At 46.5% G+C, this 17041-nt stretch overlaps 1 protein-coding gene across 1 annotated transcript in view; it reads right to left on the reverse strand.

Moving 5' to 3' along the window:
* LOC144325892 (uncharacterized) overlaps positions 1-17041 on the reverse strand; it is a 44213-nt gene that overhangs the window by 22923 nt on the left and 4249 nt on the right. Inside the window, exons 3-5 of the mRNA XM_077920697.1 lie at positions 15288-15392; positions 6123-6227; positions 1548-1652 (exon numbers count right to left, since the gene is read on the reverse strand). Of these exons, the coding sequence (XP_077776823.1) occupies positions 1548-1652; positions 6123-6227; positions 15288-15392 (315 nt within the window). The remainder of the gene's footprint in view (positions 1-1547; positions 1653-6122; positions 6228-15287; positions 15393-17041) is intronic.

Consider the following 17041-nt stretch of genomic DNA (forward strand, 5'->3'; position numbering starts at 1 on the left):
ATAGGGACGTCCTGCGCTTCTCTTCATGACTTTGATGGCTGGACTTGGGGGAAACCTCACCGGCTCCGGACATCCCTGTAAGGCAAAGGAAAAGAGGTGAGTGGGATGGCCCCCATCCAACAGCATCCCCCCACACTCCTCCTCTGTTTGGCTGCCTGTTAACAAACAAGGCTTCCAAACCACTTTGCATCCATCTCAGCCAGCGTAGCCTCACGGCATCCACTAGCCTGAACGCAAACTCTTCCAATCACCACCCACCAGCTGCAGCCTCGCCAGGTCCATTGCCAGGCATCAACCAGCTTCAGAGCTGAATATCCGTCACCTTCAGGTAGCAATCCCACCAGCAAGTAAACTTTGTACTTGCCTTCTCCTTGCTCCACAGCATCCCAGCACCAGGCGATTGCCTCCTTCCGCTTGTCAGCTTGCTGCCACGGGGCAGGAGACCACCAGGGCAGAGTGCCCCCGAGCTGCCCATTTCTCTCTGGGGAGGGCAACTGCCGAGGCTTGCGCCTTGGCCCACGTTTATACCTGCTCAGCTGCCAAATGTGTTTGTGGCATCACAGTCAACCCACAGACAATGGCAGCAGCTGGGGAGGCATCACCATCACACCCTCAGCCCTCACAATGGGGGGCGGGGCGCAGCTCAGCAGCCAAAACACCCTCCCCCAAGGTGTGTCTATATCTGTGAAGGCCACACTGGACACCCAAGGGGGCAGGAGGGGGACATTTTTCAGCCCAGGGGCTGCATTTCCCTCCACATAACACTAGTCAAATGCACCAATGAACAGAGCAATGAAAGCAAGCCTTATCTTTGCTGTTCAAGGAATGGCATGCAGAGAGAAAGTTAGCATCTCAGTAAAAAAGCACTTTTTCACCAATCAATCAATCAATCAATCATTTATTGTATTTGCCTAAAAGCCATTACAGATCCAGTTACAAAAGCATCAAACCCAAAGACCCAAACTATAGCTCCCATATTCATTTGCTCTTCAGATATCTGGGCGCTCCTTTTTTCAGCTTGTCATAGTCTGCATTCACCGCATAAAACTGAAAGAGGGCAGCATGGTTAAGCGTTATCTCCAGCTTGGACTACTACCATGTGCTCTACGTGGGGCTACCATTGAAGGTGACTCGGAAGTGGCAGGAAAGGATCTCTAATCATTCAACTTGAATGGGCTTAAAAGCAATTTTGCAGGAAGAACCACAAGTCAATGGCAGAAACTCAGGGATCTATCCTGCTTATTCAGTCAGAGTTTAGAAGATTGAACTGGAGAGGAGAATGAAGCATCATAGAAGGAACCCAAGGGTCATCTAGTCCAACCCCAAATGCTGTGATCACACACACCAGGCCTTCCAAAGCTGAAGCGTATTATTCCTCCCACCAAATGACCATTATTATTATTATTATTAGCCCATCTTCCATAGGTTTCAGGGATGGGGCTGATGGGAGTTGGAGTCCCAACAATCTCTGCTGGACACCAGGCTCCCCATCCCTGGCCTATACGATAACCAGCATCATAACCCTAGTTAAGTATCTCCTACCATACCTTGTACTGGTCGTTGGGTCACAGCTTGTTGCAAGGCTCTGGGTTGCTCTTTTTGTCCCAGCCAGGCAGAGAAACATGACAAGAGGCAGACATCAAGGAGTACATCTTTGGAATAAGAAGAAAAACAAACAGCATAAAGTGTAACGCTCTGCCCAACTGTTGGCACATGGTTCCCACCAAATTTAACAATCATGGCCTCCTCAGTGCCACCAGAAGAGCACACTTCTTTCATAATGTGGGATGTAAAAAAAGGCCACCGTACCACAAGTATTTGTAAAAGCCCTTTAAAGCCAGTTAACACAGTTACCTAAATGCAAGGGCAGCTTCTCACTGCCTTGCACCAGAGACAGCGGCAAGTTTGTGAGGCAGTGCTGGACAGAACTCGATGCTGGCAACCCAATCCTACACTTTCTCCATGATAGGTTCCTGATAGACTTTGTGCTTTCTGCCCAGACAGTTCATTGGCTTTACTCTCTTCCCAAATACCCTTTTAGCTATGCTGTACCGCTCATTGCAATGCCTTGGATACAACTCGGCTGAGGAATGGCAATGCTTATATGGTTGGTTTTCTTACTCTAAAGCTAAGAAGCTGACGTTCATGTTTTACTGTGGTTTTATAATTTGTTTTATAGGGACTTCCGGGTTGGTGCCATCGCCAAATGGTGGATTCCCTCCGAGCTCCGGAGGGAATCTGCTCGACAGGGGTTGGGTTTTGCCGCGCCGGCGACGCGGGGACCCTCAAAAACCACGGGCGCGGATGCCCGTGGACCTGGTGACTCGGCGGGCACCGTTTGCGCCCTCCCGACCCGCGAAGGAGCCTTTTTAAAGGCTACGGAGCGGGGGACGGGGAGTGGCGTGGTGCTTTGAGTCCTCTGCTTTCCCTGCCGAGCGAAGCCGCATGCCATCCGGCGGAGAGCGCTGACTTCTTCCATTGAAAATTCAGACTTTTAACAACAACCCGTGAGTAATTTGGAAACCGGGTTTAAAAGGAGAAAAAAGGGAATTTTTTTTTTCGGATTTGGCACGAGCGGGGGGGGGGGATCCAAAAAGGAAGTCAGTCCCCCTCCCTACTGTAAACATTTTAAAACAAGGACTGGGTAACCAAGGTCTAGAAAGAAGCGTACTTCTGACAAAAATTAAGAATTCCACGATGGAAAACTACAAGAACTGTGCTGGAGGAGAAGAGTGGAGGGAGAAGGAAAACGTAACCCCCCCTGGGAACCGGGGCGATTTGTGAGAGAGCTTGGTGAAAAGAGACGGAGACTTTGACAGCTGAGATTTAGAATCCAAAGGCTGTGTAACTATTTGCTGAATTTTTCTTTTTATATACTTGTTATCTTTTATATTTTTATATAGTTTTTATACTTTGTTGGGGCGTCTTTATTTAAAAAAAAAAGGAACTCGTGGAAGGAAAATGGGGTGGACCTTGGGGAGAGAATCTTTGATTTTTATTTAAGGTAATGATGATGACTGTATAAATTTAAATTTGAATATTGGGTTAAACAAATTAAATTTTAAATTGGGAGTGAGAGCTTGTAGAACCAACGTTATGAAAGGGGAATATGGTAGGGATGGGGGTGGGGGGAGTCCCAGAAAGGGGGTAATGAAAGTAAGGTTTCAAATGTATTTTATTTCTGTTTTATTTTTACTTTTTGTATTTTGGAAATTTTAATAAATATGATTTAAAAAAAAAAAGTCTTAACAAAACATCTTTAAACAATGAAAAGGCAACAATCATTTCATCTCCTACACCCTTTATTTTACACGACTGTAAATTGTAAAAAATAAATAATGGGTGTTTGCTATTTAGATCAATCCGTATAGCTCACTGAGTAGAGCACGAGACCCTTAATCTCAGGGCCGTCCTTTGAGCCCCACGTAGAGCAAAAGATTCCTGCAGGGGCTGGACTTGAAGACCCTTGTGGTCCCGTCTAACTCTTCCATGATTCTGTAATCTAAGGGCATTGCTTTCAAGTGAAATCATTCTCTGCGCACTCAAACACAGTTCAAACACATTCAAAGGTTTTAATAAAAAGTAATCTTTATTAAATAGTTTTCCAGATGAAATACATAAGGAGCAGTGGGGTGAGGGAGGCCAGGGCCACATCCACACCATTTCATGTGCTATGAAGCCGCTTTAAACACTCATGGCTTCTTCCCCCAAAGAATCTGGGAGCTATAGTTTGAAAAGGGTGCAGAGAGTTGTTAGGAGACCCCCTGTTCCCCTCCAAGAGCTACAATTCCCAGCGTTCCCTGGCAAAAAGGGAACTCTACCCCTACCCCTGACGCTAACCCTAACTCTAACCCTAAAGCTAGCTTTAACTAGAGCTACAATTCCCAGAGTTCCCTGACAAGAAGGGAACCCTACCCCTACCCCTACCCCTACCCCTACCCCTAACGCTAACACTAACCCTTAAGCCTTAACCCGAGCTACATTTCCCAAAGTTCCCTGACAAGAAGGGAACCCTACCCCTACCCCATAACTCTTAACTAGAGCTACAATTCCCAGAGTTCCCTGACAAGAAGGGAACCCTAACCCTACCCCATAACTCTTAACTAGAGCTACAATTCCCAGAGTTCCCTGACAAGAAGGGAACCCTAACCCTACCCCATAACTCTTAACTAGAGCTACATTTCCCAAAGTTCCCTGACAAGAAGGGAACCCTAACCCTAACCAACACTACCCCAACTCAACCCTACCCCTATCCAACTCCTAACCCTAAGTCTAAGCCTAAGCCTAAGCCGCCTAACAACTCTCTGTCCCCTTAACCACCTACAGTTCCCAGAATCCCTGAGGGGAAGCCATTCCTGTTCAAAGCGTCTTCATAGCACTTCCAATGGACGGTGCGCCTAATGTGGCCTAATGTTTCCTCCCTCTTTTTCTTCTCTCTCCCCACTGTCCCATCACTTGCAATGCAGCAGGTGTCCGCCTGCAGTCTTCCTTCAAAGCTCCTTCTCTCAGGTACGGCCATGGCCTTGTCCTTTGTTCGCTGCCAGTATTTCACGTTCATTTCTCCCATGTAAATAGGGACGTCCTGCGCTTCTCTTCATGACTTTGATGGCTGGACTTGGGGGAAACCTCACCGGCTCCGGACATCCCTGTAAGGCAAAGGAAAAGAGGTGAGTGGGATGGCCCCCATCCAACAGCATCCCCCCACACTCCTCCTCTGTTTGGCTGCCTGTTAACAAACAAGGCTTCCAAACCACTTTGCATCCATCTCAGCCAGCGTAGCCTCACGGCATCCACTAGCCTGAACGCAAACTCTTCCAATCACCACCCACCAGCTGCAGCCTCGCCAGGTCCATTGCCAGGCATCAACCAGCTTCAGAGCTGAATATCCGTCACCTTCAGGTAGCAATCCCACCAGCAAGTAAACTTTGTACTTGCCTTCTCCTTGCTCCACAGCATCCCAGCACCAGGCGATTGCCTCCTTCCGCTTGTCAGCTTGCTGCCACGGGGCAGGAGACCACCAGGGCAGAGTGCCCCCGAGCTGCCCATTTCTCTCTGGGGAGGGCAACTGCCGAGGCTTGCGCCTTGGCCCACGTTTATACCTGCTCAGCTGCCAAATGTGTTTGTGGCATCACAGTCAACCCACAGACAATGGCAGCAGCTGGGGAGGCATCACCATCACACCCTCAGCCCTCACAATGGGGGGCGGGGCGCAGCTCAGCAGCCAAAACACCCTCCCCCAAGGTGTGTCTATATCTGTGAAGGCCACACTGGACACCCAAGGGGGCAGGAGGGGGACATTTTTCAGCCCAGGGGCTGCATTTCCCTCCACATAACACTAGTCAAATGCACCAATGAACAGAGCAATGAAAGCAAGCCTTATCTTTGCTGTTCAAGGAATGGCATGCAGAGAGAAAGTTAGCATCTCAGTAAAAAAGCACTTTTTCACCAATCAATCAATCAATCAATCAATCATTTATTGTATTTGCCTAAAAGCCATTACAGATCCAGTTACAAAAGCATCAAACCCAAAGACCCAAACTATAGCTCCCATATTCATTTGCTCTTCAGATATCTGGGCGCTCCTTTTTTCAGCTTGTCATAGTCTGCATTCACCGCATAAAACTGAAAGAGGGCAGCATGGTTAAGCGTTATCTCCAGCTTGGACTACTACCATGTGCTCTACGTGGGGCTACCATTGAAGGTGACTCGGAAGTGGCAGGAAAGGATCTCTAATCATTCAACTTGAATGGGCTTAAAAGCAATTTTGCAGGAAGAACCACAAGTCAATGGCAGAAACTCAGGGATCTATCCTGCTTATTCAGTCAGAGTTTAGAAGATTGAACTGGAGAGGAGAATGAAGCATCATAGAAGGAACCCAAGGGTCATCTAGTCCAACCCCAAATGCTGTGATCACACACACCAGGCCTTCCAAAGCTGAAGCGTATTATTCCTCCCACCAAATGACCATTATTATTATTATTATTAGCCCATCTTCCATAGGTTTCAGGGATGGGGCTGATGGGAGTTGGAGTCCCAACAATCTCTGCTGGACACCAGGCTCCCCATCCCTGGCCTATACGATAACCAGCATCATAACCCTAGTTAAGTATCTCCTACCATACCTTGTACTGGTCGTTGGGTCACAGCTTGTTGCAAGGCTCTGGGTTGCTCTTTTTGTCCCAGCCAGGCAGAGAAACATGACAAGAGGCAGACATCAAGGAGTACATCTTTGGAATAAGAAGAAAAACAAACAGCATAAAGTGTAACACTCTGCCCAACTGTTGGCACATGGTTCCCACCAAATTTAACAATCATGGCCTCCTCAGTGCCACCAGAAGAGCACACTTCTTTCATAATGTGGGATGTAAAAAAAGGCCACCGTACCACAAGTATTTGTAAAAGCCCTTTAAAGCCAGTTAACACAGTTACCTAAATGCAAGGGCAGCTTCTCACTGCCTTGCACCAGAGACAGCGGCAAGTTTGTGAGGCAGTGCTGGACAGAACTCGATGCTGGCAACCCAATCCTACACTTTCTCCATGATAGGTTCCTGATAGACTTTGTGCTTTCTGCCCAGACAGTTCATTGGCTTTACTCTCTTCCCAAATACCCTTTTAGCTATGCTGTACCGCTCATTGCAATGCCTTGGATACAACTCGGCTGAGGAATGGCAATGCTTATATGGTTGGTTTTCTTACTCTAAAGCTAAGAAGCTGACGTTCATGTTTTACTGTGGTTTTATAATTTGTTTTATAGGGACTTCCGGGTTGGTGCCATCGCCAAATGGCGGATTCCCTCCGAGCTCCGGAGGGAATCTGCTCGACAGGGGTTGGGTTTTGCCGCGCCGGCGACGCGGGGACCCTAAAAACCACGGGCGCGGATGCCCGTGGACCTGGTGACTCGGCGGGCACCGTTTGCGCCCTCCCGACCCGCGAAGGAGCCTTTTTAAAGGCTACGGAGCGGGGGACGGGGAGTGGCGTGGTGCTTTGAGTCCTCTGCTTTCCCTGCCGAGCGAAGCCGCATGCCATCCGGCGGAGAGCGCTGACTTCTTCCATTGAAAATTCGGACTTTTAACAACAACCCGTGAGTAATTTGGAAACCGGGTTTAAAAGGAGAAAAAAAGGAATTTTTTTTCGGATTTGGCACGAGCGGGGGCGGGATCCAAAAAGGAAGTCAGTCCCCCTCCCTACTGTAAACATTTTAAAACAAGGACTGGGTAACCAAGGTCTAGAAAGAAGCGTACTTCTGACAAAAATTAAGAATTCCACGATGGAAAACTACAAGAACTGTGCTGGAGGAGAAGAGTGGAGGGAGAAGGAAAACGTAACCCCCCCCTGGGAACCGGGGCGATTTGTGAGAGAGCTTGGTGAAAAGAGACGGAGACTTTGACAGCTGAGATTTAGAATCCAAAGGCTGTGTAACTATTTGCTGAATTTTTCTTTTTATATACTTGTTATCTTTTATATTTTTATATAGTTTTTATACTTTGTTGGGGCGTCTTTATTAAAAAAAAAAGGAACTCGTGGAAGGAAAATGGGGTGGACCTTGGGGAGAGAATCTTTGATTTTTATTTCAGGTAATGATGATGACTGTATAAATTTAAATTTGAATATTGGGTTAAACAAATTAAATTTTAAATTGGGAGTGAGAGCTTGTAGAACCAACGTTATGAAAGGGGAATATGGTAGGGATGGGGGTGGGGGGAGTCCCAGAAAGGGGGTAATGAAAGTAAGGTTTCAAATGTATTTTATTTCTGTTTTATTTTTACTTTTTGTATTTTGGAAATTTTAATAAATATGATTTAAAAAAAAAAGTCTTAACAAAACATCTTTAAACAATGAAAAGGCAACAATCATTTCATCTCCTACACCCTTTATTTTACACGACTGTAAATTGTAAAAAATAAATAATGGGTGTTTGCTATTTAGATCAATCCGTATAGCTCACTGAGTAGAGCACGAGACCCTTAATCTTTTGCCCCACGTAGAGCAAAAGATTCCTGCAGGGGCTGGACTTGAAGACCCTTGTGGTCCCATCTAACTCTTCCATGATTCTGTAATCTAAGGGCATTGCTTTCAAGTGAAATCATTCTCTGCGCACTCAAACACAGTTCAAACACATTCAAAGGTTTTAATAAAAAGTAATCTTTATTAAATAGTTTTCCAGATGAAATACATTGTTTCCGAGAGATTTGCATGGGGAAATCTTTTCGATTCCTCAAGAATAAGGAGCAGTGGGGTGAGGGAGGCCAGGGCCACATCCACACCATTTCATGTGCTATGAAGCCGCTTTAAACACTCATGGCTTCTTCCCCCAAAGAATCTGGGAGCTATAGTTTGAAAAGGGTGCAGAGAGTTGTTAGGAGACCCCCTGTTCCCTGTTATTCTAAAGCACCAATGCTGCAGCAAGCAAAGGCTCCAGCAGCTCAGTCTGCTGCTTGTGGCTGGAAAGCCAGACAGGATGTTTGTGACTGTTGCCATGGAAACAAAGGGGCAGTCCATTCTGTACTGAGCACCGGATGTTAGCTCAGTGTGTGTGTCATATGACCTGTACTGGAAGTACTTGGGAGGAGTTTCATCTTGCTGCTGTCGAGTGCAGACATGTTTCTCTGTACTGATATGAGAGGCAGAAATAAAAGATGTAAATAGTTTTCTGTCTGCTTCTTTCCCCTCCCTGGGGGACACCAAAGGGGAGAGAGGAAGAACGGTGTGTTCCTCTCACACATCTGAGAAGAATCGCCGGGACCTCGCCTGCTTATCAGCAGAGTGGAGACGCGGGGAGGTCAACAGGAATATCTGCCGGTGCCTACGCTATGGCACATTCCTCTGACCCGGGCAGAATTCCAACAGTGGTAGCAGAGGATGGTTGCGATTCATCGGACATCTGCATGAGAGGCTGGTGAATCCTCCTCTGCTCCATGGAAGCCTGTTGTGAGAGGCTGATCCTCTGCAGCCAGAAGCTGACCAGAAGAAGCTGACAGCCAAGCCGATACCCAAGGTATGAGATTTTTAAGGGCTTAAAAGTGTGAATGCAGATTGATTCATTCTCTGCTTCACGGAGAGCGTGTGTGGGAAAGCAGCTCCAACTTAGAAGAGGCCTGCATTCCAAGCATTCTTGTGGTTTCCTGTCCGAGGAAAGATATGCGCTGTTGCTAAGCAACGTCCTTCAGTGAAGGAGGACTGGAAAGTTAATCGAGAGGGCTGGACAGTCAATCTATGCCTCAGAGAGGCGAAAACAAAGGTTTTGTTATGACTAGGTCCTCACGAACTGATGGAAGGGACTTTCCAACGCAGCCAGTGTCAGAGCTGCCAGGTGTCAAGAGTGTAAACAAGCCAACTATTGGATTTTAGAGGCTTGTGTTTCAGAGTCAATGCAAGGACTCAAAATGGATGCTAAGAAGGGGGGAGGCTTGCCTTCTCCACCCCTCCTGACCAATGACAATTATTCATCTTGGTCTGTAAAGATGAAGGCCCTGCTGCAGAATCAGAGACTGTTTGAGGTGATTGAGAACCCCATTCCTGCAGCACCAACGCGTGCTTGGGAGTCACAGAATGTGAAGGCTAGGACTGCTATAATTCTGTGCGTCTCAGATGATCAATTGGTGCATATTCAGCATTTGGAACATGCGCAAGAGGTTTGGGATACGCTGCGTACAACGCATCAAAGAGATGCCGGTTCTTCAGCGTTGCTGTATTTTGAGAAGTTGACCAATCTGAGATTAGCGCCTGATGGAGATGTTCAAGCGCACCTGACAGAAATGAAGTTTTTGCGTCAACAGATGGTGGAACGCAATTTTCGTCTACAGGAGGAAGTGTTTTGCTTCATGATGATAAACAGCCTGAACCGGACTTACAAGGTTGTTGCCAGTCAGCTTGGTTCGCTACCGGCTCAAGACCTGACTTCGGAAAGAGTCTGTGCGGTGGTCCTGAATGAACATGACAGACTTGCTGCACTGGAAGTGAAGGACAGGGGGAGGCAAGAACAGAGTTCAAATCTTCCCACTGCTGATGCTACTGGAGAGCATGCTGTAGCATTGAGCGCCGTCAGATGCTACAATTGTGGACAGACTGGGCATCTACAGCGGAACTGTAGGAAGCCGCGACAGTCAAAAGGAGCCAAGAACAGCTCTACGAAGCCTGAGGCGTCAAGCAAAAGCCGTAACAAATGCCAGGTGAAACCTGCAAAGGCTATGATGGCGAAAGGAACCACGCCAGATGTTGGGAACGCTTTCATAATCGATACGGGGGCAACGAAGCATCTCTGCCCACACAGACAACTGTTTTCGACGTTGAAGAAGCAAAGCTTCACTGTGAAACAAGCCAACGGTCAAGAACTGGAAGCGACCGGAATTGGAACTGTGTATCTTGAGAGTCTGAACTTGACTATAAGCGATGTTTACCTGGTTCCAGAACTGAGATTTAGTCTGCTGAGTGCTTCGCAGATTGCTAAGAAGGGACTAAAACTATACTATGATGCTAAAAGATGCAAGATCTACAAAGATGGAGAACTGTTTCTTACTGCCAAAGAGAAAGATGGACTGTATTTGTTGACTTTTGATCAAAGTGATTACATGAAATGTAATACTTCTGATTCTAACGAAATTTCTCTTGCAGATCTGACCAACAAGGACACCAAGAAGGTGGCTAAGAAGGTCGACAGAGCGTTTCAGCGGGTGTATGCTGATGTGATTGGTCCTTTAGAACCATCTAGAGGCGGTGCAAAATATTACCTTTTGTGTGTTGATTGTTACACTAATTATTCTTGGGTTTATATGATGAAGAAACCGCAGGAAACTTTAGGAAAGTTTCAGGAGTTTTGTGACAAGGTTAAAAGTATGCATGATGCTAACATTGATTGTCTTTTCACAGATGACAAGCCAGTTTTTCTTTTACAGGATTTCCAGAGGTTCCTGGATGGAAAAGGGATAAGACACAAACTAGCTAGTTCTGAAGAAGCATGGAAGAAATGTGTCTGTGTAAAAGTGAACAAAGAATTGCAGAAAGGGATGCATGCGCAATTGCTTAGTTCACATTTACCACATGAATATTGGGCCGAGTCGCTAGCGTCCTATCTTCACGTGTGGTTGAGAAAAGTCTCAACAGAGTTGGGATGTTCTCCTTTTGAGAAGCTGTTTAATAGAAAACCTTCTGTTGCCTATTTTAAGGTTTTCGGGTCTCATGTGAGAACAGAAGCTCCAAGTGGGGTAAAGAATGTCAGAGGCATTTTTGTGGGTTATGAAAAAGGTCTCTATAGAGTAATTTTGTCTGAATCTGGTCAGGTGATTCTCACAAAATTTCTAGAGAGTGCTCCTGAACAGGAGAGAGTGATTGTTCACACTTTTTCCACAGATGATTCTGATGATTCTGATGATGATGAGTTTGATCTTATTGAGTTCAGTGGTACTGATGATGACAGCGATAGCTCAGACAGCTCAGTTGTAACAGTCATTGAGAGGAAATCTCAAATTATGACTAGACCCTCAGAAGAGAAGGATGAACCACTGATTAAGCTTAGTACTGGTTCTCCAGAGAGTTCAGAGGCTGAACCAGAAAGCAGAGAAGAGAAGCAACTCTTACGTAGGTCTGAGAGAGCAACAAAGGGTGTACCACCCAAAAGGTATTCAGAGGAGTTTGCTAACCTTGCATATGTTGCTGTTGTAAACGACCAAGGACAGATTGAAGCTGTGTCTGAGTCAGAGACAAAGGCACAACAGAAAGTTGTTAACCAAGGTAATGCGAAGTCACACAACCAGAGAGGTACATTGGTTAAACCAGTGGCGGGTAGTTCCAAGGGTGGAACTGAAACAACAGGGAAATGTTATAACAACTGTTTGTTTTCTTCTCTGGATGACGCTTTGCTCGCAGCAAGCATTGATACTTTAGGGGGAGTTTGTTATTCTAAAGCACCAATGCTGCAGCAAGCAAAGGCTCCAGCAGCTCAGTCTGCTGCTTGTGGCTGGAAAGCCAGACAGGATGTTTGTGACTGTTGCCATGGAAACAAAGGGGCAGTCCATTCTGTACTGAGCACCGGATGTTAGCTCAGTGTGTGTGTCATATGACCTGTACTGGAAGTACTTGGGAGGAGTTTCATCTTGCTGCTGTCGAGTGCAGACATATTTCTCTGTACTGATATGAGAGGCAGAAATAAAAGATGTAAATAGTTTTCTGTCTGCTTCTTTCCCCTCCCTGGGGGACACCAAAGGGGAGAGAGGAAGAACGGTGTGTTCCTCTCACACATCTGAGAAGAATCGCCGGGACCTCGCCTGCTTATCAGCAGAGTGGAGACGCGGGGAGGTCGACAGGAATATCTGCCGGTGCCTACGCTATGGCACATTCCTCTGACCCGGGCAGAATTCCAAATTGGGAGTGAGAGCTTGTAGAACCAACGTTATGAAAGGGGAATATGGTAGGGATGGGGTGGGGGGAGTCCCAGAAAGGGGGTAATGAAAGTAAGGTTTCAAATGTATTTTATTTCTGTTTTATTTTTACTTTTTGTATTTTGGAAATTTTAATAAATATGATTAAAAAAAAAAAGTCTTAACAAAACATCTTTAAACAATGAAAAGGCAACAATCATTTCATCTCCTACACCCTTTATTTTACACGACTGTAAATTGTAAAAAATAAATAATGGGTGTTTGCTATTTAGATCAATCCGTATAGCTCACTGAGTAGAGCACGAGACCCTTAATCTCAGGGCCGTCCTTTGAGCCCCACGTAGAGCAAAAGATTCCTGCAGGGGCTGGACTTGAAGACCCTTGTGGTCCCGTCTAACTCTTCCATGATTCTGTAATCTAAGGGCATTGCTTTCAAGTGAAATCATTCTCTGCGCACTCAAACACAGTTCAAACACATTCAAAGGTTTTAATAAAAAGTAATCTTTATTAAATAGTTTTCCAGATGAAATACATTGTTTCCGAGAGATTTGCATGGGGAAATCTTTTCGATTCCTCAAGAATAAGGAGCAGTGGGGTGAGGGAGGCCAGGGCCACATCCACACCATTTCATGTGCTATGAAGCCGCTTTAAACACTCATGGCTTCTTCCCCCAAAGAATCTGGGAGCTATAGTTTGAAAAGGGTGCAGAGAGTTGTTAGGAGACCCCCTGTTCCCCTCCAAGAGCTACAATTCCCAGCGTTCCCTGGCAAAAAGGGAACTCTACCCCTACCCCTGACGGTAACCCTAACTCCAACCCTAAAGCTAGCTTTAACTAGAGCTACAATTCCCAGAGTTCCCTGACAAGAAGGGAACCCTAACCCTACCCCATAACTCTTAACTAGAGCTACAATTCCCAGAGTTCCCTGACAAGAAGGGAACCCTAACCCTACCCCATAACTCTTAACTAGAGCTACATTTCCCAAAGTTCCCTGACAAGAAGGGAACCCTAACCCTAACCAACACTACCCCAACTCAACCCTACCCCTATCCAACTCCTAACCCTAAGTCTAAGCCTAAGCCTAAGCCGCCTAACAACTCTCTGTCCCCTTAACCACCTACAGTTCCCAGAATCCCTGAGGGGAAGCCATTCCTGTTCAAAGCGTCTTCATAGCACTTCCAATGGACGGTGCGCCTAATGTGGCCTAATGTTTCCTCCCTCTTTTTCTTCTCTCTCCCCACTGTCCCATCACTTGCAATGCAGCAGGTGTCCGCCTGCAGTCTTCCTTCAAAGCTCCTTCTCTCAGGTACGGCCATGGCCTTGTCCTTTGTTCGCTGCCAGTATTTCATGTTCATTTCTCCCATGTAAATAGGGACGTCCTGCGCTTCTCTTCATGACTTTGATGGCTGGACTTGGGGGAAACCTCACCGGCTCCGGACATCCCTGTAAGGCAAAGGAAAAGAGGTGAGTGGGATGGCCCCCATCCAACAGCGTCCCCCCACACTCCTCCTCTGTTTGGCTGCCTGTTAACAAACAAGGCTTCCAAACCACTTTGCATCCATCTCAGCCAGCGTAGCCTCACGGCATCCACTAGCCTGAACGCAAACTCTTCCAATCACCACCCACCAGCTGCAGCCTCGCCAGGTCCATTGCCAGGCATCAACCAGCTTCAGAGCTGAATATCCGTCACCTTCAGGTAGCAATCCCACCAGCAAGTAAACTTTGTACTTGCCTTCTCCTTGCTCCACAGCATCCCAGCACCAGGCGATTGCCTCCTTCCGCTTGTCAGCTTGCTGCCACGGGGCAGGAGACCACCAGGGCAGAGTGCCCCCGAGCTGCCCATTTCTCTCTGGGGAGGGCAACTGCCGAGGCTTGCGCCTTGGCCCACGTTTATACCTGCTCAGCTGCCAAATGTGTTTGTGGCATCACAGTCAACCCACAGACAATGGCAGCAGCTGGGGAGGCATCACCATCACACCCTCAGCCCTCACAATGGGGGGCGGGGCGCAGCTCAGCAGCCAAAACACCCTCCCCCAAGGTGTGTCTATATCTGTGAAGGCCACACTGGACACCCAAGGGGGCAGGAGGGGGACATTTTTCAGCCCAGGGGCTGCATTTCCCTCCACATAACACTAGTCAAATGCACCAATGAACAGAGCAATGAAAGCAAGCCTTATCTTTGCTGTTCAAGGAATGGCATGCAGAGAGAAAGTTAGCATCTCAGTAAAAAAGCACTTTTTCACCAATCAATCAATCAATCAATCATTTATTGTATTTGCCTAAAAGCCATTACAGATCCAGTTACAAAAGCATCAAACCCAAAGACCCAAACTATAGCTCCCATATTCATTTGCTCTTCAGATATCTGGGCGCTCCTTTTTTCAGCTTGTCATAGTCTGCATTCACCGCATAAAACTGAAAGAGGGCAGCATGGTTAAGCGTTATCTCCAGCTTGGACTACTACCATGTGCTCTACGTGGGGCTACCATTGAAGGTGACTCGGAAGTGGCAGGAAAGGATCTCTAATCATTCAACTTGAATGGGCTTAAAAGCAATTTTGCAGGAAGAACCACAAGTCAATGGCAGAAACTCAGGGATCTATCCTGCTTATTCAGTCAGAGTTTAGAAGATTGAACTGGAGAGGAGAATGAAGCATCATAGAAGGAACCCAAGGGTCATCTAGTCCAACCCCAAATGCTGTGATCACACACACCAGGCCTTCCAAAGCTGAAGCGTATTATTCCTCCCACCAAATGACCATTATTATTATTATTATTAGCCCATCTTCCATAGGTTTCAGGGATGGGGCTGATGGGAGTTGGAGTCCCAACAATCTCTGCTGGACACCAGGCTCCCCATCCCTGGCCTATACGATAACCAGCATCATAACCCTAGTTAAGTATCTCCTACCATACCTTGTACTGGTCGTTGGGTCACAGCTTGTTGCAAGGCTCTGGGTTGCTCTTTTTGTCCCAGCCAGGCAGAGAAACATGACAAGAGGCAGACATCAAGGAGTACATCTTTGGAATAAGAAGAAAAACAAACAGCATAAAGTGTAACGCTCTGCCCAACTGTTGGCACATGGTTCCCACCAAATTTAACATTCATGGCCTCCTCAGTGCCACCAGAAGAGCACACTTCTTTCATAATGTGGGATGTAAAAAAAGGCCACCGTACCACAAGTATTTGTAAAAGCCCTTTAAAGCCAGTTAACACAGTTACCTAAATGCAAGGGCAGCTTCTCACTGCCTTGCACCAGAGACAGCGGCAAGTTTGTGAGGCAGTGCTGGACAGAACTCGATGCTGGCAACCCAATCCTACACTTTCTCCATGATAGGTTCCTGATAGACTTTGTGCTTTCTGCCCAGACAGTTCATTGGCTTTACTCTCTTCCCAAATACCCTTTTAGCTATGCTGTACCGCTCATTGCAATGCCTTGGATACAACTCGGCTGAGGAATGGCAATGCTTATATGGTTGGTTTTCTTACTCTAAAGCTAAGAAGCTGACCTTCATGTTTTACTGTGGTTTTATAATTTGTTTTATAGGGACTTCCGGGTTGGTGCCATCGCCAAATGGCGGATTCCCTCCGAGCTCCGGAGGGAATCTGCTCGACAGGGGTTGGGTTTTGCCGCGCCGGCGACGCGGGGACCCTAAAAACCACGGGCGCGGATGCCCGTGGACCTGGTGACTCGGCGGGCACCGTTTGCGCCCTCCCGACCCGCGAAGGAGCCTTTTTAAAGGCTACGGAGCGGGGGACGGGGAGTGGCGTGGTGCTTTGAGTCCTCTGCTTTCCCTGCCGAGCGAAGCCGCATGCCATCCGGCGGAGAGCGCTGACTTCTTCCATTGAAAATTCGGACTTTTAACAACAACCCGTGAGTAATTTGGAAACCGGGTTTAAAAGGAGAAAAAAAGGAATTTTTTTTCGGATTTGGCACGAGCGGGGGTGGGGGGGATCCAAAAAGGAAGTCAGTCCCCCTCCCTACTGTAAACATTTTAAAACAAGGACTGGGTAACCAAGGTCTAGAAAGAAGCGTACTTCTGACAAAAATTAAGAATTCCACGATGGAAAACTACAAGAACTGTGCTGGAGGAGAAGAGTGGAGGGAGAAGGAAAACGTAACCCCCCCTGGGAACCGGGGCGATTTGTGAGAGAGCTTGGTGAAAAGAGACGGAGACTTTGACAGCTGAGATTTAGAATCCAAAGGCTGTGTAACTATTTGCTGAATTTTTCTTTTTATATACTTGTTATCTTTTATATTTTTATATAGTTTTTATACTTTGTTGGGGCGTCTTTATTTAAAAAAAAAGGAACTCGTGGAAGGAAAATGGGGTGGACCTTGGGGAGAGAATCTTTGATTTTTATTTAAGGTAATGATGATGACTGTATAAATTTAAATTTGAATATTGGGTTAAACAAATTAAATTTTAAATTGGGAGTGAGAGCTTGTAGAACCAACGTTATGAAAGGGGAATATGGTAGGGATGGGGGTGGGGGGAGTCCCAGAAAGGGGGTAATGAAAGTAAGGTTTCAAATGTATTTTATTTCTGTTTTATTTTTACTTTTTGTATTTTGGAAATTTTAATAAATATGATTTAAAAAAAAAAGTCTTAACAAAACATCTTTAAACAATGAAAAGGCAACAATCATTTCATCTCCTACACCCTTT

Source organism: Podarcis muralis, chromosome 16, assembly GCF_964188315.1.
Source record: "Podarcis muralis chromosome 16, rPodMur119.hap1.1, whole genome shotgun sequence".
In the NCBI taxonomy this organism is placed as follows: domain Eukaryota; kingdom Metazoa; phylum Chordata; class Lepidosauria; order Squamata; family Lacertidae; genus Podarcis; species Podarcis muralis.